At 45.8% G+C, this 26,201-nt stretch overlaps 4 protein-coding genes and 2 pseudogenes across 3 annotated transcripts in view; 3 read left to right on the top strand and 3 right to left on the bottom strand.

The window, feature by feature from the left end:
• The window catches only part of LOC134396268 (uncharacterized), an 853,762-nt gene that overhangs the window by 453,093 nt on the left and 374,468 nt on the right, over nt 1-26,201 (bottom strand). The gene's annotated exons all lie outside the window — the stretch shown is intronic.
• Nucleotides 1-26,201, bottom strand: part of LOC134396322 (zinc finger protein 420-like) — a 412,724-nt gene that overhangs the window by 36,089 nt on the left and 350,434 nt on the right.
• Nucleotides 1-26,201, bottom strand: part of LOC134396318 (zinc finger protein 345-like) — a 334,491-nt gene that overhangs the window by 2,280 nt on the left and 306,010 nt on the right. The window contains exon 4 of the mRNA XM_063122766.1: nt 1,804-1,930. Within this exon, the coding sequence (XP_062978836.1) occupies nt 1,804-1,930 (127 nt within the window). The remainder of the gene's footprint in view (nt 1-1,803; nt 1,931-26,201) is intronic.
• LOC134396306 (zinc finger protein 420-like) overlaps nt 1-26,201 on the top strand; it is a 140,401-nt gene that overhangs the window by 63,464 nt on the left and 50,736 nt on the right. The gene's annotated exons all lie outside the window — the stretch shown is intronic.
• The window catches only part of LOC134396365 (zinc finger protein ZFP2-like), a 100,918-nt pseudogene that overhangs the window by 51,596 nt on the left and 23,121 nt on the right, over nt 1-26,201 (top strand).
• Nucleotides 9,726-19,137, top strand: LOC134396443 (zinc finger protein 239-like; annotated as a pseudogene).

Here is a 26,201-nt window from a genome sequence, read left to right as displayed (position 1 = left end):
GAAAACATCTTTATTCCAAGAAGCCTTTCTTTAACATGCAGCCTTGGATTTCTGTTTTTGCTTCTTTTAAATTTTGTTTTAACTGTTTTATTCTGTTTTTATTTTCATTTTACTGGGAGGATCGAGAGGAGATCCTGGCCCTCCTCTGTGTGACAACCTTTTAAGTATTTGAAGAGTGTTATAATGTCTCCCCTCAATCCTCTCTTCTCCAGGCTAAACATGCCCAGTTCTTTCAGTCTCTCTTCATAGGCCTTTGTTTCCAGACCCCTGATCATCCTGGTTGCCCTCCTCTGAATACGCGGCAGCTTGTCTGTGTCCTTCTTGAATTGTGGAGCCCAGAACTGGACGCAATACTCTACATGAGGCCTAACCAGGGCTGAATAGAGAGGAACCAGTACCTCACGTGATTTGGAAGCTATACTTCTATTAATGCAGCCCAAAATAGCATTTGCCTTTCTCGCAGCCATATCGCACTGTTGGCTCATATTCAGCTTGCAATCTACAACAATTCCAAGATCTTTCTCGTTTGTAGTATTGCTGAGCCAAGTGTCCCCCCTAATAATAATAAAAAGAGACCTAGAGTGGCATTCAGCACTTTCATTTATATAGAATAACTCCTAGAAAGGACCTCAAACAAAAAATGAACATAAAAGACAAAATGCACAAAATCTGCCATTTTGTCCTAGCTGATTATTTAACTTGGAACTGGACAGGGGGAATTGGACCCTCATGTTTTTTATTCAATGTCTCAGTTGCTTTGGAAGCCCCTCCATCATGGTTTCCTCCTAGACCATCTCAAGGGGTTGTACTGTTGTTTTTAACAGACTGAGATTTCAAAAGGAAATTTGTCCTGCTGTCTAGTGGTATCTCAAAATGGAAAGCAAACTGTCCAGAGCAAGATTCTGAATATGCCGAATTCTGCTCTCTGGTGCTTCCTCCACGGAGAACATTATGATAATATCTGTAACGTTACCCAGATGTAGTCATGGCAACAAAGTATCATGGGAGGAAATAGAATGGACAAGAAATCCAAATATACGGTGGTAGGTAGAATCTGATATGCATCACTGAGACCGGTTGGGATAAGACTCATGACTGGAATACAGCCATTGAAAGGGAGGCCTTGTTCAAAGGGAAGAGGCCCAACAGGAAAGGAGGGTGAGTATTGTTATAGGTAAGGAAGGTCTTCACCTGTAGGGAAATTCCGAGAAAGGAAGCCCTGTAGAAAGCAAGTGGGTAAAGATGGAGGGAGAAACCAGAATATTACAGTTGTGGCAGCACTGTCCAGACCACCCAGCCAGTCAGAAGACACGGATGATGCTTTTTGGAAAAGATGATAAAATAAAGGTGGAAGGATGCTGTTTGGAACAAGAGGAATCAGTCTGCTACTGGACAATATTCACTGCTTTTAAACCTTGCTCTGAATTCATATTAATAAGGCAGTTGCAGATCAGATGCCAATAGCAGAGGTCTTGGCCACTCCTCAGAGATGGGAAGCCCCAACTGGGGGCACATCCTGCTGTTTCCAAAGTCAAAAGAAGCATCCTCATCTCAGAGAGGCTGTAAGAAGACCAACAGGTAAGGGTTGGAGAGGATGTGAGTGTTTTACCTACACTTTTGCTTGCATCACTTGGAGACCTTTCTCTGGACTAGAGTATTCCAGTATCAAGGCCCAGGCACCGTTGTCCTCAATGACATTTGTATTGTGCACTGACACAAAGAAAGAAGAGCTAAAATTCCACCTTCTAGGACCTGTCAAGAAGGCAAAGAGGGAGCCTTACGCAGAGGGGTCCTATTCCTTACCCAGAGAGGCCAGGATCCCACGATTCTCCTCCATGACTTCCATGTGCAGAGTCCTCTGGACTGGATCCAGCAGAGCCCACTCCTCCTCCGAGAAATGCACGGCCACCTCCTCAAAGGTCACCGGACCCTGAAAGCAGAAAAAGAAATGATGCTCTCTTTAAGCATTATGTAGCAATCCATGAAGGCAAGATGGTGAGGTCCTCCTTCTGAATGCCAGAGCTTCATGAGGGACATACGTGAGCAGTACAACAATGGAAAGTTACCTAGGGAGGTTGTGGGCTCTCCCACACTAGAGGCATTCAAGAGGCAGCAGGAGAACCATCTGTCAGGGATGCTTTAGGGTGGATTCCTGCATTGAGCAGGGGGTTGGACTCGATGGCCTTGTAGGCCCCTTCCAACTCTGCTATTCTATGATTCAAGGCCTTCCCAGCAGCCATCTTAGAGCAGAGCAAAAGCTAAAGGGGCAGGTTCTTCCAAGAAACAGAGGCCCCTAGGACTCCCCTACCTGCCCTGGCTGCACAGAAACCGCTTCCACTGTACCACAAAGCGAAGGAGGCCTAGACGGATCCCCCAGGATCTGTTCACTCTCTCTGTGGATCTTTCCTTTCCCTGTGAGGAAGGCAAAGAAGGAAAGTTGTCGTTCTTAAACATTTCCGTTGTTTTACAGGAATCAATCTTTGTCCACATTACTAAACAATATTTCCTGTTTGACTGTCTAGAGAAAAAGAGTCTTCCCCCACCCCGCAAAATCAGGCTCGAGGAGAACATTAAAGCAGCTCATGCCCCTCAGACGTAATTGCGGGATGGAGACCATGGGGAAATATGTTAATCCTCACCCAGTGAGGAGGGTCCTCCGTCACCCTCTTCCAAGATCCCGCTGTCCAGCGGAGCCTCCTCTGCCTCAGGGAAATCTGTGGTCACCTTGGCCAACTTCCCCTGGAACAAGAAGGAGGATCCCAAAGAGGGAAGGAGAGAAATGGGTCATGTCAAGGCCAAGGGCAGCATTTCCCAATCAGTTTGCATTCTAAAGATGATCTATAGTCCAAGCCACAGAACGTATTAATTCATTTCTTTGTCTAGGGATGTGTTCTCTGGGGCTAAGAGTTCAGCCCTGTCTTATGCTTGAACAACCTCTGAAAACCAACCAGGAGGAAAGACAGAACCTCCCAGGCATTCCCTGATATCCAGCACCTTCCGCTGAGAACACAGCAGGAGGACTCTGCCTCCGGTTGAAGAAGGATCCCCTCCTTCCTAGAACTTCACAAACCCATTCACAGGATCTAGCCATCCAGACCAGTAGCCATTCTTAGCCTTTTTGTCCAGGAATTTGTCTAGCCCCCATTTTGAACCGTCCCAATTGGTGGCCTTCACTACATACTCGGGTAGGGAATTGCGTATTTTAACTATGCATTGTTGATTCAACTTCCCTCCGAAGAGGGCCTCCTCTACAAATTAGGAACAACCGTTCTTGGGGTGTGGGGGCATGAGTCATTGGAAATTGGGGCAACCCTTCCTTACAGGAATGCAAAAAAAGCATTAAGAACACAGTCCTAGTTAGTTACCAGGATGAAATGCTCTTCTCATGGGCTGAGCCGATGGTCCCTTTAAGAGAACATCTTTTGCTTCATCCCAGTGAGAGGGAGAGGGGTTTCTTTATGTCTGAAAAGGGAGTAGCAAGGGAAATGCCAAGGCCGCGCTGGGCGAGAAGTTCCTGGCGTCTGATGCCTCCCTGGGCTGGTACCAGGGAGAGTAACAAGTTGCAGCTGTGCAACGTTTGGGAGTAATCCCCCATCCCTTCGGTAGAGGTGTGGGTTGCTATGGGGTTTCTATTGGTCAGGGTGGGTCTGGTGACAAGGGGGTCCCAGAGAGGGATAAAAGGCTTAGGCACCTAAGGGTCTGGTCTCTTTTCCTGTGAGCGTTAGGAGTCCAGCGTGTGTGTGGTGAATCAGAGCATCCAGGCCAGACTGGCTGGATGGCGGAGGCCCCACGCAGCCGCTGAGGGAAGGAGTCCTAATTCGAGTGACGTAAAGTCAAGTCGGAGTAAGCAACAAAGGGGTTGAGTCGCAGAATTAAATGTTTGTTTTGTTTTAGTTTAGGTACAATTGGGCAAGGGACCTTGCCGGAGTTACAGCTGGTGGGTGGTAAAAGTGAGGAGTGAGTGCGAATTCTATTAGGCTTGAGCGTGTAAAGGGGGAGGATAACACGGACAAAGGAAGTGTGTCATTCCTTTGTCCGTGTTTTCCCCCCAAACCTCCTACTTTACCATAATGAGTGGACCCTTATGGGAGTGTGTAGTGTAAAGAATAGAAGTGTTTGGTCCCTATTTCTGGAGTGTGGCATGCTTCCTTGAGGACCTCGACTACAAAGGGTTAACAAGCAGCAGTGAAGGGGCGGGAATCTGGGCTGGCTGAGTCAGGCCCCCTTCTCTCGCTGAGTCAAATGGAGCGATTCCACTACAGCTCTCACCTGTTCTTTGTCCTCTGCCTGACTCAGGAGGAAGCCTTCTGCCAGGGCCACCGCCTGGGAACTGGTCTCTGCTCCACATTCTCTGACCCAGCTCTCCATTTCCGGCGGCAGGACAGCCAGGAACTGCTCCAGGACCACCAAGTCCAGCATCTGAGCTTTCGTGTTCCTTTCTGGCTTCAGCCACTGATGGCAAAGGTGGTGGAGTCGGCTGCAAAACTCTCGGGGCCCATCAGCGTCCAGGTAGCAGAAGTCCCTGAAGTGCTGGAGCTTCACGTCTGAGCTGGTGTTACTCCCAGGCTGGTTCTCCTGCACTTTTCTTTCCCAGGGCTCTGCACTGCTCCCTCCCTGGATGTTGCAGGAGACATTTTCTGCTTGACGGCCAGCAAAGTTCTGCTCTTCCATCTTCACTCTCTTCTCCATCTCTGCTCCCAGCAGCACTCAAAAGGTCTCTTTGCTTTGCTTCTAGTATCTCTCCTGAGGCAAGGACTGTGCTGTAGGAATCAAAATAAAGAGCTTAATTAACTTAAAACACAGTACCTGTCTCAAATAGATCTCTACAACCCCAATCCCTCAGAAATCAGACTCCTGATTGAAATTCAGATTCTGACTCTGCCCTAATGGAAGATAACCAGAGCGGACGCAAGTTTCTTAAAAGTTTAATATGATTGGAAGTTTATTTTGACAGATAAGCAAAAGAGCTACCCAATCCCCTTAAAGTAAAGGCAATAAAGTTAGAGAAAGGGGTGATCCCACTTTATTGGAAGTTTATTTTGATACATGAGCAAGAAAACAGTGAATAAACAGGTCTGCTTCTGAACCAGGATTTCTCTCCCCATCCGTTCCATGGCTTCCTTCCAAGCCCTCTCTGTTCTCAGCACTTGAACCCAAATTGGGATCGAAGCTAACAGTGATTTCCACCCATTCTGAGGATGTAAACAGCCAGTTCACTTTATAAGTAAAAGCGCACCTGGTTGATTTCAAAGGCATTGAGACTGAAGGAGACAATGGGGACCCTGGTGCTCCTTAGCTAGATTTAAAACAGGGAGAGGAAACAAAATGTGCACATGGCACCAGAACAGCCTTTGGCCCACAGGTGGGATGTTCCTCCCCCCCACCCAGGACCTTTCAGCTTCTGTCCCTGCCAGACACCCCCCTTCTCCCCCCACTTTCTCTAGCCAGGATTTGTCTTTGAGTTTCCTGCAAGTGTTAATTCAGTCGAGATCGTCTCACATCCTGCAAACATCAGAGAATGTCCCGAGAAAAGGGAGAGATCCGCACCCCCCCAGCCCTCCCTTCCAGGATCCCCTAATGATGGGGAGGGAAGGAGGTGCAAGGAGGGGGTCTCCTGGAGGGGGGCCCAAGTGGGTCAGTCATCTTGGGGGCAGGAGGACTCTGGCTCCCTCTTCCCACCCTCCAACTCCCTGCCCCAAACCTCCCTCCCTCCCCTGTTCTGCTCCTGTCCTGGGTGGGTCTCCTTCCACCCCCTTTTCCTTCTCCTCCACCCCCTGGGACCCCCTTGCATCTTGCACCCACCTGCTCCTCTGCAGAGGAAGAGAGGCTGAGGCTGCAAACACCCTGCAAACCTCCCAGGCTGCTTTCCCAAGGGTGGGAGGGAAGACGGAAGTGAGTGCATTCAAACAGCCTTGGCTGTTTACTGGCCTCTCTAGGACCCAGCACACTCGCTCTCTTTAACCCTTAGATGGTGGCAACACCAAAGAGCTGCAGAGGATTCTTCCAAATGCTAGGCGGGGGAGCCTGGCGGGGTATTATGGGATGTCAGCAGCATTGCACGCCCACAGTCCTCTGCCTCTGGGGCAGCCCCTCTTTCACCACCCCGCACCACCTATCCTGTGGCATGAACCCCTTCGCCCCCATATATTCTCCTTCCTTCCTCCCTCTTTGCCACTTCTGTCAATACAATCCATCACTTCACTTCTGTCCCGGTTTTGTTTAATGTAGGGTGACCCTATGGAAAGGAGGACAGGGCTCCTGCAGCTTTAACTGTTGTGACGAAGAGGGAATTTCAGCAGGTGTCGATTTGTATGCATGAAGCACCTGGTGAAATCCCTTCTTTATCACAACAGTTAAAGCTGCAGAAGCTATACGAGAGGGACCAGATTTAAAAGAGAGCAGGGCTCCTGCAGCTTTAACAGTTGCATAGGGAATTTCAGCAGGTGTCATTTGTATGCATGCAGCACCTGGTGAAATTCCTTCTTCCTCACAACAATTAAAGCTGCAGGAGCTATACTAGAGTGATCAGATTTAAAAGAGGGCAGGGCTCCTGCAGCTTTAACTGTTGTGATGAAGAGGGAATTTCACCAGGTTTTCCATGTATACAAATTACACCTGCTGAAATTCCCTCTTCATCACAACAGCGATGACCCACTTGGAGACCCCCTCCTTGCACCTCCCTCCCTCCCCATCATTAGGGGATCCTGGAAGGGAGGGCTGGGGTGTGTGTGGATGACTCCCTTTTCTCTAGACATTCCCTGATGTTTGTAGGGTGTGAGAAGATCTCGACTGAAGATCTCGACTTGCAGGAAACTCAAAGACAAAACCTGGCTAGAGAAAGTGGGGGGAGAAGGGGGGTGTCTGGCAGGGACAGAAGCGGAAAGGTCCTGGGTGGGGGGGAGGAACATCTCACCTGTGGGCCAAAGGCTGTTCTGGTGCCATGTACACATTTTGTTTCCTCTCCCTGTTTTAAATCTAGCTAAGGAGCACCAGGGTCCCCATTGTCTCCTTCAGTCTCAATGCCCTTGAAATCAACCTGGTGCGCTTTTGCTTATAACGTGAGCCGGCTGTTTACATCCTCAGAGTGGGTTGTAGAGATCCATTTGAGACAGGTACTGACTTTTAAGTTAATTAAGCTCTTTATTTTTCCCCCTACAGGACACTCCTTGCCTCAAGAGAGAAACCAGAAGGAAAGCAAGGAGACCTTTTGAGTCCAGGTGGGAGCAGAGACGGAGAAGAGAGTAAAGATGGAAGAGCAGAACTTTGCTGGCCCTGAAGCAGGAAACGTCTCCTTCAACATCCAGGTAGGGAGCAGTGCAGAGCCCTGGGAAAGAAGAGTGCAGGAGAACCAGCCTGGGAGCAACACCAGCTCAGATGTAGAGCGACAGCATTTCAGGGCCTTCTGCTACCTGGACACAGATGGGCCCCGAGAGGTTTTCAGCCAACTCCACCACCTTTGCTGTCAGTGGCTGAAGCCAGAAAGGAACACGAAAGCTCAGATGCTGGACTTGGTGGTCCTGGAGCAGTTCCTGGCCGTCCTGCCCCCGGAGATGGAGAGCTGGGTCAGAGAATGTGGAGCGGAAACCAGTCCCCAGGCGGTGGCCCTGGCAGAAGGCTTCCTTCTGAGCCAGGCAGAGGACAAAGAGCAGGTGAGAGTATTTCATCCTGATAACTAACACGGCTTGGGTTCTTATTACTTATCTCAGCTTGTTTTTGCATGTCCTCTAAGGAAGGGGTGCCCCAATTTCCAATGCACCTCCAGGCCTCAAAAATGATTGTTCCTAATTTGAAGAGGAGGCCCCCTTCGGAGGATAGTTAAACTAGCAACGCATAGTTAAAATACGCAATTCCTTACCCGAGTATGTAGTGATGGCCACCAATTTGGATGGTTCAAAACGGGGGCTAGACAAATTCCTGGACGAGAAGGCTGTGAATGGCTATTTGTCTGGATGGCTACAGCCTATGAATGGGTTTGTGAAGTTCTGGGGAAGGAGGGGATCCTTCTTCAACGGGTGGCAGAGTGTGTTCACAGCGGAAGATGCTGGATATCAGGGAATGCCTGGGAGGTTCTGTCTTTCCTCCTGGTTGGTTTTCAGAGGTTGTTCAAGAGCTTTGCTTATGCCATGGTGGAACTCTTAGCCCCAGAGGACACATCCTTAGATAAAGAAATGAATTAATACGTTCCGTGACTTGGACTATTGATCATCTTTAGAATGAGGGCTAAAATTCAAACTAATTGGGAAATGCTGCCCTTGGCTTTGACCTGGCCCATTTCTCTCCTTCCCTCTCTGGGATCCTTCCTTCTGTTCCAGCTGCAGGGGAAGTTGTCCAAGGCGCCCACAGATTTCCCTGAGGCAGAGGAGGCTCTGCTGGACAGAGGGATCTTGGAAGAGGGTGACGGAGGACCCTCCTCACTGGGTAAGGATTCACATATTTCCCCATGGCCTCCCTCCCACAATTACACCTGAGGTGCATGAGCTGCTTGGATGTTCTCCTCCAGCCTGATTTTGTGGGGTGGGAGAAGACTCCTCTTCCCTGGATAGTCAAAAGGTTTCCTGTTAGTATGGAGGTGGTATTTAACACCAGTAAGATTACACCAGATAGATAAGAAATATTCAGTAAATTGTTGGAGAGGTTGTCAGGAAATAGGTACGTATTTTTTTATGTGGTGGGATTGTAAAAATATTCAGAAGTTTTGGCAAATGGTCTTTAAAGAAATAAATGAAATAATGGGATGGAAGGTAGAAATAGGTGTTGGGTTTACCAGAACGTTTCTCTCTGGGATTCTGTCCGTGCTCAGAAACAAATGCACATCATGCAAATCTTACTTAGCAGAGCTAGTTTATTCACTTCAGGCTTCTGTGCAGTCCTGTTCAGTTCAGTTCCATTTTACAAAAGTGAGAAACTATATACACATCTACACAGTTCTTATCTACATTACATACAGCTGTGATTAGGCTAACCCAGCCTTAATGAGTAATTTACTAACAGCAGCTAGACTGATAATTGTTAGGAATTGGAAAGAACAAAGAGAATATAAAATAGAAGAATGGTATAAAGAAGTCCGGGATATTGCTAGTAATGATAGGCTAACGGGGTGTATGAAAGTTAAGAAAGGAATATTAAAGCGGAATGATTTTGAGGAGATTTGGAAACCATTTGTTAAATTTGTATTAGGGAAAGGGAAAGGGTGTAAACCGTCACAAGATGTGTAACAATTTTGGAGTGGAGAATAATGGCCCCAGGGGGTGGGTTGCACCTTGTATTATTATCATTTTTATTATGGTTATTATTATTATTATTATTATTATTATTATTATTATTATTAGATTATTGTATTAAGTAGGGTTTTTTTTCTTTGTTCTTTATCATTATTATTGTAGGTTAATGAGTTGATGTGTTGAGATTATTGTAATTATTAAAAAAAATTAAAAAGGAAATATTGTTTAGTAATGGGGACGAACATTGATAGCAGTAAAACAATGACAATGAAACTGCTTAAGAATGACAACATACCTTCTTTGCCTTCCTCACAGGGAGCGGAAAGACCTACAGAGAGAATGAACAGATCCTGGGGGATCCGTCGAGGCCTCCTTTGCTTTGTCGTGGAGTGGAAGAGGTTTCTGCGCAGCCTGGGCAGGTAGGAGACACCTAGGGGCCTCTGTTTCCTGGAAGAACCTGCCCCTTTAGCCTTTGCTCCGCTCTAAGATGGCTGCTGGGAAGGCCTTGAATGTCCCTCGTGAAGCTCTGGCATTCAAAAGGAGGACCTCACCATCCTTGCCTTCATGGATTGCTACATAACGCGTAAATAGAACATCTTTTCTTCTTCTTTCAGGGTCCGGTGACCTTTGAGGAGGTGGCCGTGCATTTCTCGGAGGAGGAGTGGGCTCTGCTGGATGCAGGCCAAAGGACTCTGCACAAGGAAGTCATGGAGGAGAATCGTGGGATCCTGGCCTCTCTGGGTAAGGAATGGGATTCCTCTGAGTCAATCTCCCTCTTTGCCTTCTTGACAGGCCCTAGAAGATGGAATTTCAGCTCTTCTTTCTTTGTGTCAGTGCATAATACAAATGTCATTGAGGACAGGAGTGCCTGGGCCTTGATCTTGGGATGCTCTAGTTCAGAGAAAGCTCACCAGGTGATGCAAGCAAAAGTGTAGGTAAAACACTCACATCCTCTCCAACCCTTTCCTGTTAGTCTTCTTACAGCCTCTCTGAGATGAGGATGCTTTTTTTGACTTTGAAAAGAGCAGGATGTCCCTCCAGTTGGGGCTTCCCATCTCTGAGGAGTGGCCCAGACCTCTGCTCTTGGCATCTGATCTGCAATTGCCTTATTAATATGAATTCAGAGCAAGGTTTAAAAGCAGGGAATATGGTCCAGTAGCAGACTGATTCTTCTTGTTCCCAGCAGCTTCCTTCCACCTTCATTTGATCAAAACCAAAAGAGCTTTTGCTGGCAGCAGCAAACACATTCATAAAACAGAAGCACTCTAAAATAGTTTGGTTTTAAACAAAAATAGCTTCATGCAGCAAAAGGGAAAGCAAGAATCAGTTTAAACACAAGGTCTAGTCCCAGCAGGACGTGGGCTTACACACAAGGCAAAGTCCGTAAAGTGGTCCGAAAGTCCAGAAGCATAACAGAGTTCATGTCGTCGAGGAAACAGTCCGGGTCAAAGAATCACGGCAGGGATCACGGCAAGACAAGTCTCAGAGCGTCAGGTCAAGGCTTATCGTCGGAGTGCTCAGATTATTATTATTATTATTATTACTATTATTATTATTATTTATATAGCACCATCAATGTACAAAGTATGCTGGCAAACGTTGCTACCTAAATACCAGTCTAATTGTTCACAGCATCTGCTCCTCCCCCTTTTCAGGTACTTCTGCCTCCAGTCTGCTGCAGTTTGCAGCTTGAAGAACAGCAGCAACTTAGCTCTCCTGAGAAGCCATTGAGCAACATTGACTAACAGGGATTGGTCTGTTTGAATTGCAGCATCTGCTCCTCCCCTTTTTCAGGTACTTCTGCCTCCAGTCTGCTGCAGTTTGCAGCTTGAAGAACAGCAGCAACTTAGCTCTCCTGAGAAGCCATTGAGCAACATTGACTAACAGGGATTGGTCTGTTTGAATTTCAGCATCTGCTCCTCCCCTTTTTCAGGTACTTCTGCCTCCAGTCTGCTGCAGTTTGCAGCTTGAAGAACAGCAGCAACTTAGCTCTCCTGAGAAGCCATTGAGCAACATTTACTAACAGGGATTGGTCTGTTTGAATTGCAGCATCTGCTCCTCCCCTTTTTCAGGTACTTCTGCCTCCAGTCTGCTGCAGTTTGCAGCTTGAAGAACAGCAGCAACTTAGCTCTCCTGAGAAGCCATTGAGCAACATTGACTAACAGGGATTGGTCTGTTTGAATTTCAGCATCTGCTCCTCCCCTTTTTCAGGTACTTCTGCCTCCAGTCTGCTGCAGTTTGCAGCTTGAAGAACAGCAGCAACTTAGCTCTCCTGAGAAGCCATTGAGCAACATTGACTAACAGGGATTGGTCTGTTTGAATTTCAGCATCTGCTCCTCCCCTTTTTCAGGTACTTCTGCCTCCAGTCTGCTGCAGTTTGCAGCTTGAAGAACAGCAGCAACTTAGCTCTCCTGAGAAGCCGTTGAGCAACATTGACTAACAGGGATTGGTCTGTTTGAATTTCAGCATCTGCTCCTCCCCTTTTTCAGGTACTTCTGCCTCCAGTCTGCTGCAGTTTGCAGCTTGAAGAACAGCAGCAACTTAGCTCTCCTCAGAAGCCATTGAGCAACATTGACTAACAGGGATTGGTCTGTTTGAATTTCAGCATCTGCTCCTCCCCTCTTTTTCAGGTACTTCAGCCTCCAGTCTGCTGGAGGCGCGAGCCTTCGGCGCGAGAGCACAAGGGCTCTCGGCCTGTGGCTCTCTGCCGTGGGCGCGAAGCCGGTCAAGCGGAACTTCTACTCCGGAGGAAAAACCCCAGTGGTCGCTGCCACTTTCTGACTCAGGACACGATCTTCTCATTGTCTCCTCTCAATTCTTTTCTCCTCATATCTGTTCCTTATGGCTCGTTCCAATCTCGTCTCTCCTAACTTAGTTCCTATTCGGTGCCTCCCCTCTTCTCAGCTGCCTTTTTCGTGTTCCTTATGGAACTGTCGCTCTGTTGCTTCTAAGGCCCCTGTCATCCAGGACTTGTTTATCTCTAGGTCTCTCCACCTCCTTGCTCTTACTGAAACCTGGCTTCCTGCCCATGATACCGCCATCTCTGCTGCCCTCTCTCTTGGAGGACTCTCTTTCTCTCACACTAGTCGCCCAGAGGGTCGGGGGGGTGGTGTGGGTCTTTTATTATCTAGTTTGTGCCAGTTCCAGCCTCTTTCCATTTCATTTTCACATTGCTTCTCCTCCTTTGAGGTACATGTGGTGAGGCTCTTCTCTCCATTGCAACTGCGGATTGCAGTTCTGTACCGCCCCCCAGGCTCATCCTCAAAATTTATCTCTGATTTTGATTCGTGGCTGTCCTTTTTCCTCTCTGATAACTGCCCTATTCTTATTTTGGGTGATTTCAATATTCATGTGGATGACCCTCAAGATGCTGCAGCTCTACGATTTTGCTCATTATCTTCCTCTTATGATCTTAAGCTTATGCACCCACACATTCCCTTGGACACTGTCTGGATCTTGTTCTCACTCAGAATTGCTCTGTGTTGGACTTTTCTACTGCTCACTTTCTGTTGTCAGATCATCACCTAGTTTCTTTCAATATTACTCATAATCCTCCTCCTTCACGTCCCGCTTCTCGCTCTTGTCGTGACTTGCAATCTATCAATTATGAGGCTTTTTCCCAGTCTCTAGCCTCCTCCCTTCCTTCTGTCTTTTCGGCTGTCTCCTTGGACTCAGCTGTCTCCTTCTTTAATTCCTCCTTATCTTCAACTCTTGATAATCTTGCTCCATCTACAACTCGGATAGTTCGCCCTTCTCAACCCCAACCGTGGCTCACCTCTTCCCTCCGCTACCTTCGCTCTTGTTCCCGGGCAGCTGAACGCCTTTGGCGTAAGACCAGGGACTGGGTGGACTTTGTCCATTACAAATTTGTACTCTCCTCTTTCTCTTCTGCCATTTCATTGGCCAAACAGCAGTACTACTCAACGCTGATCCAGTCAAATGCTAGGCATCCTCAGCGGCTCTTTGCGTCCTTCAATTCTCTTCTGAAGCCTAATCCGCCATCTCTCCCCGCCTCTCTGTCTGCTAATAACTTTGCCTCTTTTTTCAATGCTAAAATCCAAACTATCCGCTCTGATCTGGCCAGCTCTGCTCCTCTTCCAGTTCCTGTTCCTCATCTGTCAGTTCCTCCTGCAAATTTCTCTGCATTTCCTTCAGTCTCAGCGGATGAACTGTCTACAATACTGCGCTCTTCGAAGCCTTCCACTTGTTCTCGTGATCCGATTCCTTCTCGCGTCTTTATTAATCTTATTCCTGCTATCCTCCCTTCCTTGCTTCATATTATTAATCTTTCTCTGTCCTCTGGTTCATTTCCTTCTGCTTTTAAACATGCTACAGTCTCTCCCATTCTCAAGAAACCTACTCTTGATAGGCTATCTCTGTCTAACTACCGACCTGTCTCTTTGTTGCCGTTTGTTTCAAAGATCCTGGAGCGTGCGGTCTACTCTCGCTGTCTTGACTTTCTTTCTAGTAACTCTGCTTTGGATCCTTTTCAATCTGGATTCCGCCCTCTGCATTCCACCGAAACAGCCCTTACTAAGATCACCAGTGATCTCCTTGCTGCCAAGTCTAAAGGCCATTATTCCGTTCTTATTCTCCTTGATCTAACTGCAGCCTTTGACACGGTTGATCATGATCTTCTCTTAGATTCCCTTCATGACCTTGGATTTTGTGGCTCTGTCTATAACTGGTTTGCCTCCTATCTAGCGGGTCGCTCTTTCAGCGTGTTGGCTAATGGCAGCTCGTCTTCCTCCTTCCCCCTTTCAGTAGGGGTTCCGCAAGGCTCAGTGCTTGGCCCGTTGTTGTTTTCCTTATACATGTTGCCCTTGGGCAAGCTTACTCAATCTCATGGCCTCCAATATCATCTGTACGCCGATGATACACAACTATATCTGTCATCTCCGGAACTTTCTCCTGATGTTCACGATCGTATCTCAGCATGTCTTTCAGATATCTCAGCTTGGCTGCTTCATCGTCGTTTGAAACTCAATATGGCAAAGACTGAATTGCTCGTTTTTCCTCCTAAACCTTTTTACTCATCTCTCATTCTCTCTTACTGTCAATGATGTTACGCTTACTCCGGTCAAGGAAGCTCGTAGCCTTGGCTTTATATTTGACTCCTCGCTCTCCTTTATTCCTCATATTGAGGCAGTAGCTAAATCTTGTCGTTTTTTCCTGTATAATATTGCCAGGATTCGATCATTTTTGTCTGTCTCTTCTGCCAAGACGCTTGTTCATGCGCTGGTTATTTCACGGTTGGACTACTGCAACCTTCTTCTCTCTGGCCTTCCTTTTTCTCACATCAGTCCGTTGGTTTCTGTTCACCACTCTGCCGCAAAGATCATCTTCTTGGCTCGCCGCTCTGACCATGTTACTCCGCTTCTGAAATCTCTTCATTGGCTTCCAATTCACTTCAGAATCCAATATAAACTTCTCCTGTTAACCTTCAAAGCTTTTCACGGTCTAGCTCCTTCCTATCTCTCCTCTCTCATCTCACACTATTGCCCCGCTCGTGCTCTTCGCTCCTCTTACGCCATGTTTCTCGACTGCCCAAGGCCCTCTACTTCCCTTGCTCGGCTTCGTCCATTTTCTTCTGCTGCCCCTTACGCCTGGAACGCTCTTCCAGAACATTTGAGAACTACAAGTTCAATTGTAGCTTTTAAAGCTCAACTAAAAACTTTTCTTTTTCCTAAAGCTTTTAAAACTTGATGTTGTGCGGACTTTATACTGTTAGTTTTACCCTACCCTGTACCTGCTTACCCTACCCTGTGCCTGTTGGCATTCTCTTCCCCTCCTTATTGTTTTACTATGATTTTATTAGAATGTAAGCCTATGCGGCAGGGCCTTGCTATTTACTGTTTTACTCTGTACAGCACCATGTACATTGATGGTGCTATATAAATAAATAAATAATAATAATAATAATAATAATAATAATAATCTCTGATCGCTCGGCGTTTATCTGCAATACGCCTAGACCTGCGCACTGCCTGCTTCTCAGCTCTGCGCTGCTGAAATGCTGGTGCAGTTAAGTCCCCCTCTGCCACCTCCTCTGCCACTATACTGGCAGGACTGTCTGCCTGCCCATTCTCCAGCTGGCTAGTACCTGCCTCTGGCTCAGTCAGGGCTCCTTGTAAGCCAGAGCACCCTGCTGTAGAGGCCGTGGACTCAGGCTCTCCTCCTTCAACCTCCTCATCCCCAGAATCAAGCTCCTCCAACCCATGGTACCTTACACATCCCTGTCTTCTGACTGGCTGGGTGATCTGGACAGTACTGCCCCAACCGTAATATTCTGGTTTCTATCTCCATCTTTACCCACTTGCTTTCAACAGGGCTTCCTTTCTCAGGAGTTCATTACAGGTGAAGACCTTCCTTACCTATAACAATACTCATCCTCCTTTCCTGTTGGGTCTCTTCCCTTTGAACAAGGCCTCCCTTTCAATGACTATATTCCAGTCATGAGTCTTATTTATTATTTATTTATTTATTTAGAATATTTATATACCGCTCCCCATTGAAAATTTCAGAGCGGTGTACAAGGTAAAAATGAAAATAAAAACAGAATAAAACAGTTAAAACAAAATTTAAAAAGAAGCAAAAACCAACCACACAGAAATCCAAGGCTGCATGTTAGAGAAAGGCTTCTTGGAATAAAGATGTTTTCAGGAGGCGCCGAAAGGAGTACAAGGTTGGAGCCTGCCTGACCTCCAGAGGCAGGGAATTCCACAGGAGGGGTGCCACCACGCTGAAGGCTCTTCCCCTGGTAGATTCCAATCGGAGGATGGATCTAGGTGGAACCACCAGAAGCAGGCCCTTGGATGACCTCAGTGACCGGGCAGGTTGGTAAGGGAGAAGGCGCTCTCGCAGGTATCCTGGTCCCAAGTTGTTTAGGGCTTTGTACACAAGTACAAGAACCTTAAACTTGGCCTGGTAGTGAATAGGCAGCCAGTGCAGTTCCCTCAGCAGAGGAGTTACATGCTGGAAAGGGGCAGCTCCAGACAACAGCCGAGCTGCAGCATTCTGCACTAGCTCCAGCTTCCGGAGCAGCTTCAAGGGCAGCCCCACATAGAGCGCGTTGCAGTAATCCAATCTTTAGGTTACCAATGCCTGTACCACCGTGGTCAAGCTATCCCTGTCCAGGAGAGGCCATAGTTGGCGAACCAACTGAAGATGGTAAAAGGCACTCCGAGCCGTGGCGGCTACTTGAGCCTCCAATGACAGAAATGGGTCTAAGAGTACCCCCAAACTACAAACCTGTTCGTTCAGAGGCAGTGCAATCCCATCCAGAACAGGCAATGAGCCTGTCTCCTGGACTTGGGAACCACTCACCCACAGGGCTTCCGTCTTGCCAGGACTCAGTCTCAGTTTATTGGCCCTCATTCAGCCCATTACTGAGTCTAGGCACTGGTCCAGGACCTGCACAGCCTCACCTGATTCAGTTGTCACAGGGAGATAGAGCTGCGTGTCATCAGCGTATTGATGGCATTTAGCTCCAAATCCCCTAATAACCGCTCCCAACGGCTTCATATAGATGTTAAATAACATTGGGGACAAGATGGTGCCCTGCGGCACTCCATAGCTCAAATGCCAAGAGGCCGAGAACTGGTCACCCAATGCTACTCTTTGAAAACGACCCCGTAGGTAGGACTGGAACCACTGTAAAACAGTGCCTCCGATGCCCATCCCACGGAGTCGATCCAGGAGGATACCATGATCAATGGTATCAAAAGCTGCCGAGAGATCGAGCAGGATTAACAGGGTTGCATTCCCCCTGTCCCTCTCTCGATAAAGGTCATCCATCAGGGCGACCAAGGCTGATTCAGTCCCGTAACTAGATCGGAACCCAGACTGGAATGGATCTAGATAATCAGTATCCTCCAAGAGTGCCTGCAGTTGCTCCGCCACAACCCTCTCAAGTACCTTCCCTAAAAAAGGAGTGTTAGCAACTGGGCGGTAGTTGCCTAATACCATCGGATCTAGTGTAGGCTTCTTCAGGAGTGGTCGCACTACTGCCTCCTTAAGGACAGCAGGGACCACCCCTTCCCGGAGAGAAGCATTTATCACCCCTTGGACCCACCCAGTCAGACCCCCTCGGCTTGCTTTTATAAGCCAGGAGGGACAGGGATCGAGAGGGCAAGTGGTCGGTCGCACTGCTGCAAGCACCTTGTCCACATCATCAGGCTGCAATAACTGGAACTGATCCCACAAAATTGGGCAGATGGTGGCATCGGACACCTCAACTGGAGCTGCGCTAAAAACAACGTCAAGCTCGCTGCGGAGAGAAGCCATCTTGTCCTCAAAGTGTGATGCAAAAAAGGTCACAGCGGGTCCTTGACGGAGCCAGGGCCCCATTTGCTGGGGAGGATGTTAGCAGCCCCCGGACCACCCGGAAGAGCTCCACTGGACGGCTACTCGAGGACGCAATGGAGGCAGCAAAATAAGCCTTTTTGAGATACGACTAGACAGCAGGACAGACTTCATTTTGAAATCTCGGTCTGTTAAAAACAATACTACAACCCAGTGAGATAGTCTAGGAGGAAGCCATGATGGAGGGTTTCCAAACCAACTGAGGTGTTGAAAAGAACCGTGAGGGTCCAATTCCCCCTGTCCAGTTCCCAGTTAAATAATCAGGTAGAACAAAATGGCAGATTTTGTGAAATTTTGTATTTCATGTTCGTTCATTGTTTGAGGTCCTTTGTAAGAGTTATTCTATATAAATGAAAGTGCTGAATGCCCCTCTAGTTCTGATCTATGGATCACTGGGGGATATATAAATATCTTTGGAAGGATCTTCCTCTCCAACCAAATATTTTTTTATCGATTTGGTTTGTTCCCTAATTTCAGGAAGATATTATTATTATTATTATTATTATTATTATTATTATTATTATTATTATTTCTTGCAGGTGATTGCAGAGAGAGCAAGGAACATGGAATGGAAATTGAAGAGAAGTGGGGAATCAAGTCTATTTTTTTGGAAGAAGTCCGTGATATTCCATTAATAGAAGAACGTTTTCACACAGATGAAAAAAGATTTCAGTGCTTGGGGGGTGAGAAGGATTTCAGTTGCAGCTCACAAGTTAAGCGACATCAAATAATTCATACAGGGGAGAAGCCTTATGAATGCCTAGAGTGCGGAAAGAGCTTCAGTCACAGCACCAACCTTAATATAAATCAAAGTATTCCCACAGGGGAGAAGCCCTATGAATGCCAGGATTGCGGAAAGAGGTTCAGTCTGAGTTGTCATCTTAAGTCGCATCGAATAATTCACATGGGCGAGAAGCCCTATGAATGCCTGGAGTGTGGAAAGAGCTTCAATCACAGCCGCAACCTTAATAAACATCAACTAATTCACACAGGGGAGAAGCCCTATGAATGCCTGGAGTGTGGAAAGAGCTTCAGTCAGAGCAGCCACCTTAATCAACATCAAAGAATTCACACAGGGGAGAAGCCCTATGAATGCCTGGAGTGTGGAAAGAGCTTCAGTCATAGAAGCAAACTTAATAAACATCAAAGCACTCACAGAGGGGAGAAGCCTTATGAATGCCAGGATTGCAGAAAGAGGTTCAGTCAGAGTGGTTATCTTAAGTCACATTGAATAATTCACACGGGCGAGAAGCCCTATGAATGCCTGGAGTGCAGAAAGAGCTTCAGTCAGAGCAGGTACCTAAATCAACATCAAAAAATTCACACAGGGGAGAAGCCCTATGAATGCCTGGAGTGTGGAAAGAGATTCAGTTAGAGATGCCGCCTTAAGTATCATCAAAGAAATCATACAGGGGAGAAGCCCTATGAATGCCAGGAGTGCGGAAAGAGGTTCAGTCAGAGCAGCAACCTTAATAAACATCAAAGAATTCACACAGGCAAGAAGCACTAAAACTGCTTTGTGTCCGGAATGCAATTCAGTCACAGATTGCAGTATCCCTCTCGTCAAACGATCCAAGTGCTATACCCAGCTTTTGCACTTTCTTCTTTCACCTTTGTCATAAGGCTCCTCAGCTCCTTCTCGCTTTCAGCCATCAAAGTGGTGTCATCTGCATATCTGAGATTGTTAATGTTTCTTCCTGCAATTTTAACTCCAGCCTTGGATTCGTCAAGCCCAGCACGTCGCATGATGTGTTCTGCATACAAGTTGAATAGATAAGGTGAGAGTATACAACCCCGCCGTACTCCTTTCCCAATCTTAAACCAGTCCGTTGTTCCGTGATCCGTTCTTACCGTTGCTACTTGTTCGTTATACAGATTCCTCAGGAGGCAAACAAGATGACTTGGTATCCCCATACCACCAAGAACTTGCCACAGTTTGTTATGATCCACACAGTCAAAGGCTTTAGAATAGTCAATAAAACAGAAATAGATGTTTTTCTGGAACTCTCTGGCTTTCTCCATTATCCAGCGGATATTGGCAATTTGGTCTCTAGTTCCTCTGCCTTTTCTAAGCCCAGCTTGTACATCCGACAATTCTCGCTCCATTACCTTGCTGGCATGTGGAATAAGTGCCACTGTCTGATTGTTTGAACATTCTTTAGTGTTTCCCTTTTTCGGTATGGGGATATAAGTTGATTTTTTCCAGTCTGATGGCCATTCTTGTGTTTTCCAAATTTGCTGGCATATGGCATGCATCACCTTGACAGCATCATCTTGCAATATTTTAAACAGTTCAGCTGGGATACCGTCTTCTCCTGCTGCCTTATTATTAGCAATGCTTCTTAAGGCCCATTCAACCTCACTCTTCAGGATGTCTGGCTCTAACTCACAGACCACACCATCTGAGCTATCCCCGATATTATTATCCTTCTTATACAGATCTTCCGTATATTCTTGCCACCTTTTCTTGATCTCTTCTGTTTCTGTTAGGTCCTTGCCATCTTTGTTTTTGATCATACCCATTGTTGCCTGGAATGTACCTCCGATGTTTCTAATTTTCTGGAAGAGGTCTCTTGTCCTTCCTATTCTATTGTCTTCTTCCACTTCCGCGCATTGCTTGTTTAAAAATAATTCCTTATCTCTTCTGGCTAACCTCTGGAATTTTGCATTTAATTGGGCATATCTCCCCCTATCACTGTTTCCTTTTGCTTTCCTTCTTTCTTGGGCTACTTCCAGTGTCTCAGCCGACAGCCATCTTGCCTTCTTGGTTTTCTTTTTCTTTGGGACGTTTTTTGTTGCCACCTCTCGGACAATGTTGCGAACTTCTGTCCATAGTTCTTCTGGGACCCTATCTACTAAATCTAGTCCCTTAAATCTATTCTTCACTTCCACTGCATATTCATTAGGAATATTAGTGAGCTCATATCTAACTGATCTGTAAGTCTTCCCTGTTCTCTTTAGTTTGATTCTAAATTGTGCAATAAGAAGTTCGTGATCTGAACTACCAGTCAGCTCCAGGTCTTGTTTTTACTGTCTGTATAGATGTCCGCCACCTTTGGCTGCAAAGGATGTAGTCAATCTGATTTCGGTGTCGGCCATCTGGTGAAGTCCATGTAGAAAGCCGTCTTTTTGGTTGTTGGAAGAGAGTGTTAGTTATGCACAGTGAGTTGTCCTGGCAGAATTCTATCAGCCTATGTCCCGCTTCATTTTGTTCTCCTAGACCATGCTTACCTGTAATTCCAGATGTCATTTGACTGCCCACCTTAGTGTTCCAGTCTCCTGTAACGAAGATAACATCTCCTTTTGGTGTATTATCCAGTAGGTGCTGCAGATCCTCATAGAACTGATCTACTTCTGCTTCTTCAGCATCTGTGGTTGGGGCATATATTTGGATCACTGTGATGTTAAATGGCTTACCCTGAATTCGAATTGAGATCATTCTATCATTTTTTGGATTGTATCCAAGCATTGCTTTAGCCACTTTATTATTAATTATGAAGGCTACTCCGTTTCTTCTGTGATCCTCTTGTCTACAGTAGTAGATCTGGTGGTGATCTGATGTGAAGTGGCCCATTCCGGTCCATTTCAGTTCACTGACCCCCAATATATCTATATTTAATCTTGACATCTCACCAATAACCACATCCAATTTGCCCTGGCTCATAGATCTTACATTACAGGTTCCTATGGTGTGTTGATCTTTAGAACATCGGATTCGTCGTTCACCACCAGCACCGTCGTCCGCTAGCCGTCCTTTCGGCTTTGAGCTAGCTGCGTCATCACGTCTGGGGTTAGTTGAACTTATCCTCTGTTCCTTCCCAGTAGCATTTTGACCATCTTCCGACCTGGGAGTCCCATCTTCCGATGGTGTACCGACATATCTCTGGTTGTACTGATCCATTTAGTTTTCACGGCAAGAAGACTGGGGTGGGTTGCCATTACCTTCCCCAGGGATCGTATTTAGACTAGCAGGGTATTATGGGATGTCAGCAGCATTGCATGCCCACAGTCCTCCCCTCTTTCCCCACCCCCCATCCTGTGGCATGAACCCCTTTGCCCCCATAAGGTGCAAGCTGCAAAGGGATCCAAGGAGCAGAAAAGGGAGGGAGACAAAGGCACGTGTGCAGGTTTGGGGCAGGGGGTGGGAAGAGACAGCCAGAGCCCCCTTGCTCCCCAAGATGACTGACCCACTTGGGCCCCCCTCCAGGAGACCCCCTCCTTGCACCTCCTCCCCTCCCCATCATTAGGAGATCCTGGAAGGGAGGTGCAAGGCGGGGGTCTCCTGGAGGGGTTCCAAGTGGGTCAATCCCCTGGGGGCAGGAGGGTCTCTCTCTTCCCACTCACCCCCTGCCCTTGGCTGCCCTGGGGGCTCTTTCCACCCCCTTTCCCTCCCTTCCCCCCTGGGACCCCCTTGCATCTTGCACCCATCTGCTGCTCTGCAAGGGAAAAGAGGCTACAGGTGGGACCCAAATATAAAGGGGTCGTTCCCGCCTGTTCCTTTCCATTCTGGCTTTTACACCATTCCGTTTTTGTTTAATGGATCATAAACTGTCGGGGGAATGAGGCAGAAAAATGGAAGCCTCTTTCATGGTGAAGTAAACTTTCAGGAAAGCAGAGGATGGATTTTGGCTCACCATTACCTCCACTCTTTCCCTGGAGCTGGGTGCAACATGGCCCTGACTCCTCACACCTGATACAGCAAACTTAGCAGTCATGGAATAAGAGGAAGAATAATAATATTTCTTACCCGCCTCTCCGTTTGGGTCGAGGCGGGGAACAACAGTAAGTATAAAATACATAAAATACCAATTAAAAAATAGTATACATTGTTAAAACTTCCTAAGAGCATCCTAAAAGCGTACTAAAATTCCATTGGATAGGCCCTGCCAGAAGACACCGGTCGTTATAGCTTTCTTAATGCGAAAAGACTGTTGCAACATTGACAAAAGTGTTGAGGAGGTCCTCTTATGGGTCAGTAACTGGTTGAAGAACGGAAAGCAGAGATTGGCCCTGTTCAGACAACACACTAAACCACAATGTTTAACCACAAAGTGGTTAACAGAATGGATTCCATTAACCATTTTGAGGTTAAGCAGCGTGGTTTAGCGTGTTGTCTGAACGGGGCCAGTAGAAAGAAATGGTCAATTCTCCCATGGTGCGGAGCAAATAGTGGGGCGTGAGGTCTTGCTGCATTGTGGCTAATTATGTAGTGTAAGTATTTGAAATGGTTTAGGAATGTCTATTGCTTTAAAGGACTTGAAATTATTCTAAAGGTACTCACGGTGTTTATGCTGCAGGGACCAGGATTTGATAGTAGTAAGTGCTGATTGGCTGGTAGTTGGAAAGGCTGGATTAGTAGAAAGCCAGGAATCGGAGGAGGTAGCTCTGTGTGTGTGTGGATATATTGAAGGGCGGTAAGAGATGGGTTGGGTTTTTTTTTTTAGAACTGTCAGGTAGTTTGAGGAAGGGGCAAAGCGGTTTATTATTTTGGAGGATTAGATTGAGGGAGGAGCATAGGTGTGTGCAGCACATTTCATCAGGGTGTACTCCTGGGGAATTATTTCTTTTCAAAACGTGAACATTTATTGAATACTCAGTCCTAAGTATCATAAGCTCCAACAGAGGTACAGCTCTGTAAAAAGTAGTGCTGCTACCAGAACCATTTCAGAACCCGATTCAAACCTCCCCTGATCCGCTCCAGAACTGGGCTTCAGAGGTGCGGATCAGCCCGCTCCGCTTCGGACCCCGGGATACGAAGCGGAGTGGTGCACAGCCCTAGTAAAAACTAAGAGAGCAAATTCATGGAGTTCGGGGGAATTTAAGTCAGAGGATCCCCTGGACTCTATTCAAAAGACACAAACTATAAACTCATAAACTATAAACATCTGTGAGAGAGGGTGTTCAATTTCAAGTTCCAGTCCAATTTCATTTTGAAATTAAAGGTGGCTGAGGTCATTTTATTGGTGTGCTTTTTAAAACTCACACACACACTGTAAAGTCCTATTTTAAAGCCGCATAGTCCCAGAGCCAGACCAGGATTGATTTATCCCAGTGAGGTCAAAAGCTTTGAGAATTTTTTTGGTTTATATATGACATAAGTGTCTCAGAAAAGTAGGTCTCTGTTTCTGCCTTTATTATGGTTTTTATATATATATATATATATATATATATATATATATATATATATATCTCATTCCTAACTGCCTTGTTAAACAGAGCTTTTTAATTAATAAAAAAGTGAGTTTTACAGAATTCCAGTGGTCGGGGAATGTGTGATGGCATCATCAAAATGGCTGCCGCGGTGTTATGTACTTGCCACATTTAAATATGCAAAACTTCTCACCTGTTTAAGCTACACAGATGAATTTTTTAATGAAATAATCACAAATACTTAAATCATGGTTAAACATCACACATAAACAATGTGAAGACTGATTTTATACGTTCAAATGAAATTATCTCAAAAACTAGCATCTGCTTGTATGACTTGATACGTCGCCCTGAGATCGTAATGATATAGGGCAAAATATAAATGTTTTAAATAAATTAAATAAACATGGTTTAAGCTGTATGGCATTGACTGAAGCTCTTCCCCCACTCTGAGGATTGATAGGGCTTCTCACCATTGTGCATTATGTGATATTTTTTAGGGTTCATACAACTGAAACGCTCTCCACGTTTTTTTCTTTTTTGGCTACATAGATCGAACAATATCTAAATTTATTAACATTTCAATTTCTGCTTGGTCTTAAAATATTAATTGGTCATTTACTACTTTAATACGCCTAAATTATTGCTTGCAATCCTAATTCCTCGCTCGCCAATTGACACCCCAAATATCATTTCAGACATGTTGGAAGGCAGCGTCGTTTCCTTAGAGCTAAGCACTCCAGAGCCCGGTAGATGCCGACGCAGGCCTGCACCCAGGGTCTACCGTGACCATGTTTAGATGACACGCTAAGCCCCTGCGGTTAAGCACTTTGAGCTAAAAATTACGGCATAGCGTCCTGTGTGAATCCTGACTTAGGAGGCCGTGTGACCCATTCCTCATCACGTGGGCTGAATAACCACGGTTTAAACACGCTGACTAAGATTTGCTGCAAAAGGGTTAACCGCCTAACCATGGCTCAGCGTGTTGTCTGAACAGGCCCATTATTTGAAAATTCAATACATTTCATCCGTACCCCTTCAAACTTGTCTTTGATTGTCCTTATGCCATCCTTACATTTTGCGTCAATTTCTTACGAAGTCCGCTCAGCTACGCTCTCAGATAGCACCTTCCTTATTTTTAATCTATACTTTATTTATTTGCCACAAAACAAGGACAAAAAACAGAGACATAAGGCAAAGGGGGAAAACAACAACACAATACACACCATACATTTTGCAACACAACACAGACGTCTACTAAAATAAACACAGTTACAGAAGGCTATAAATCATTTGAAGCGATCATCAAGCTGGACGGCAGACATCAATTATCTCCAATTTACCAGAAACGAATTTCATCACCATAAGCTAGTATATATATATCACAGGCAAAATTGCAAATTTTATATAATCAAAAATTACATATAAAACCCACAAATAAATAAGTCATCCTTTTGCAGCTCTTGTATATATTCAATAAAAGGTTTCCAGTCCATTACGTAGGAGTCTACTGTTCTTTCATTTACTCACGCTGTTCATTTCGCCACCTCCGCCAATTCCAACACCTTAAGTAGCCATTCTTCCGTTGTTGGTACTTGCATTTTCTTCCAATATTGGGCATATAGCAGTCTTGCCGCTGCCACCATGTGTTGAACTAACAGTCCTTTTGCTTTTAATTGATCGTCCATAAGTCCAAGCAAAAACATTTCTGGTTTCATTTCTATATTTGTCTTTAAAATCTTTTGCATTAATCCATGTATTTTAACCCAGTACGCTTTTGCTCTTTTACAAGACCACCACATGTGATAAAGCATACTTTCTTGTTCTTCACATTTCCAACAGTCCCCCAGACATCCACTGTACATTTTTGCTAACTTTGAAGGAGACATATACCATCTATACATCATCTTATAAAAATTTTCCTTTAATCTGACACTTAATGTATACTTTAAACTTTTTGTCCACATATTTTTCCATAGTTCAATTGGAATCTTATAAACCACATTATTTCCCCATCTAACCATACAATCCTTCCTTTGTTCTTTCTCCCTCTGGAGGTGACAGACTTGACCTTGGGGGAGCGACAGCCGACAGAAAGCTTTGGCCTGGGCTGGAACATGAAGTCACGAAGAGTCGGAAACGACTGAACGAATAAACAACAAAAACTCCAACTTTAATAATTTATACACTTGACCAATAAGATATTCGTCCTGGATCTGTAGATATGAAAACCATTGGCACATATGTTCCTCTTTTAACAATTCTTCTCTCGTTTTTAATTTACACTCTCCTTGGAATGTCTCCAAGACATCTCTATACTTTAACCACTTATGTCCACTCGATAGTTCTCTTCTGAAAAAGGCCTCTTGTGTTGATACCCACATTGGGATCTTCTGGTATAGTCATGATTTATATTTCTGCCATACATTCAGAATAGTACATCTAACAAAGTGATTATTAAAATCT

Source organism: Elgaria multicarinata, chromosome 3 (genome assembly GCF_023053635.1).
Source record: "Elgaria multicarinata webbii isolate HBS135686 ecotype San Diego chromosome 3, rElgMul1.1.pri, whole genome shotgun sequence".
In the NCBI taxonomy this organism is placed as follows: domain Eukaryota; kingdom Metazoa; phylum Chordata; class Lepidosauria; order Squamata; family Anguidae; genus Elgaria; species Elgaria multicarinata.
Note: the sequence above shows the minus strand (reverse complement) of the source record. Positions and strands in the feature narration are given on the sequence as shown.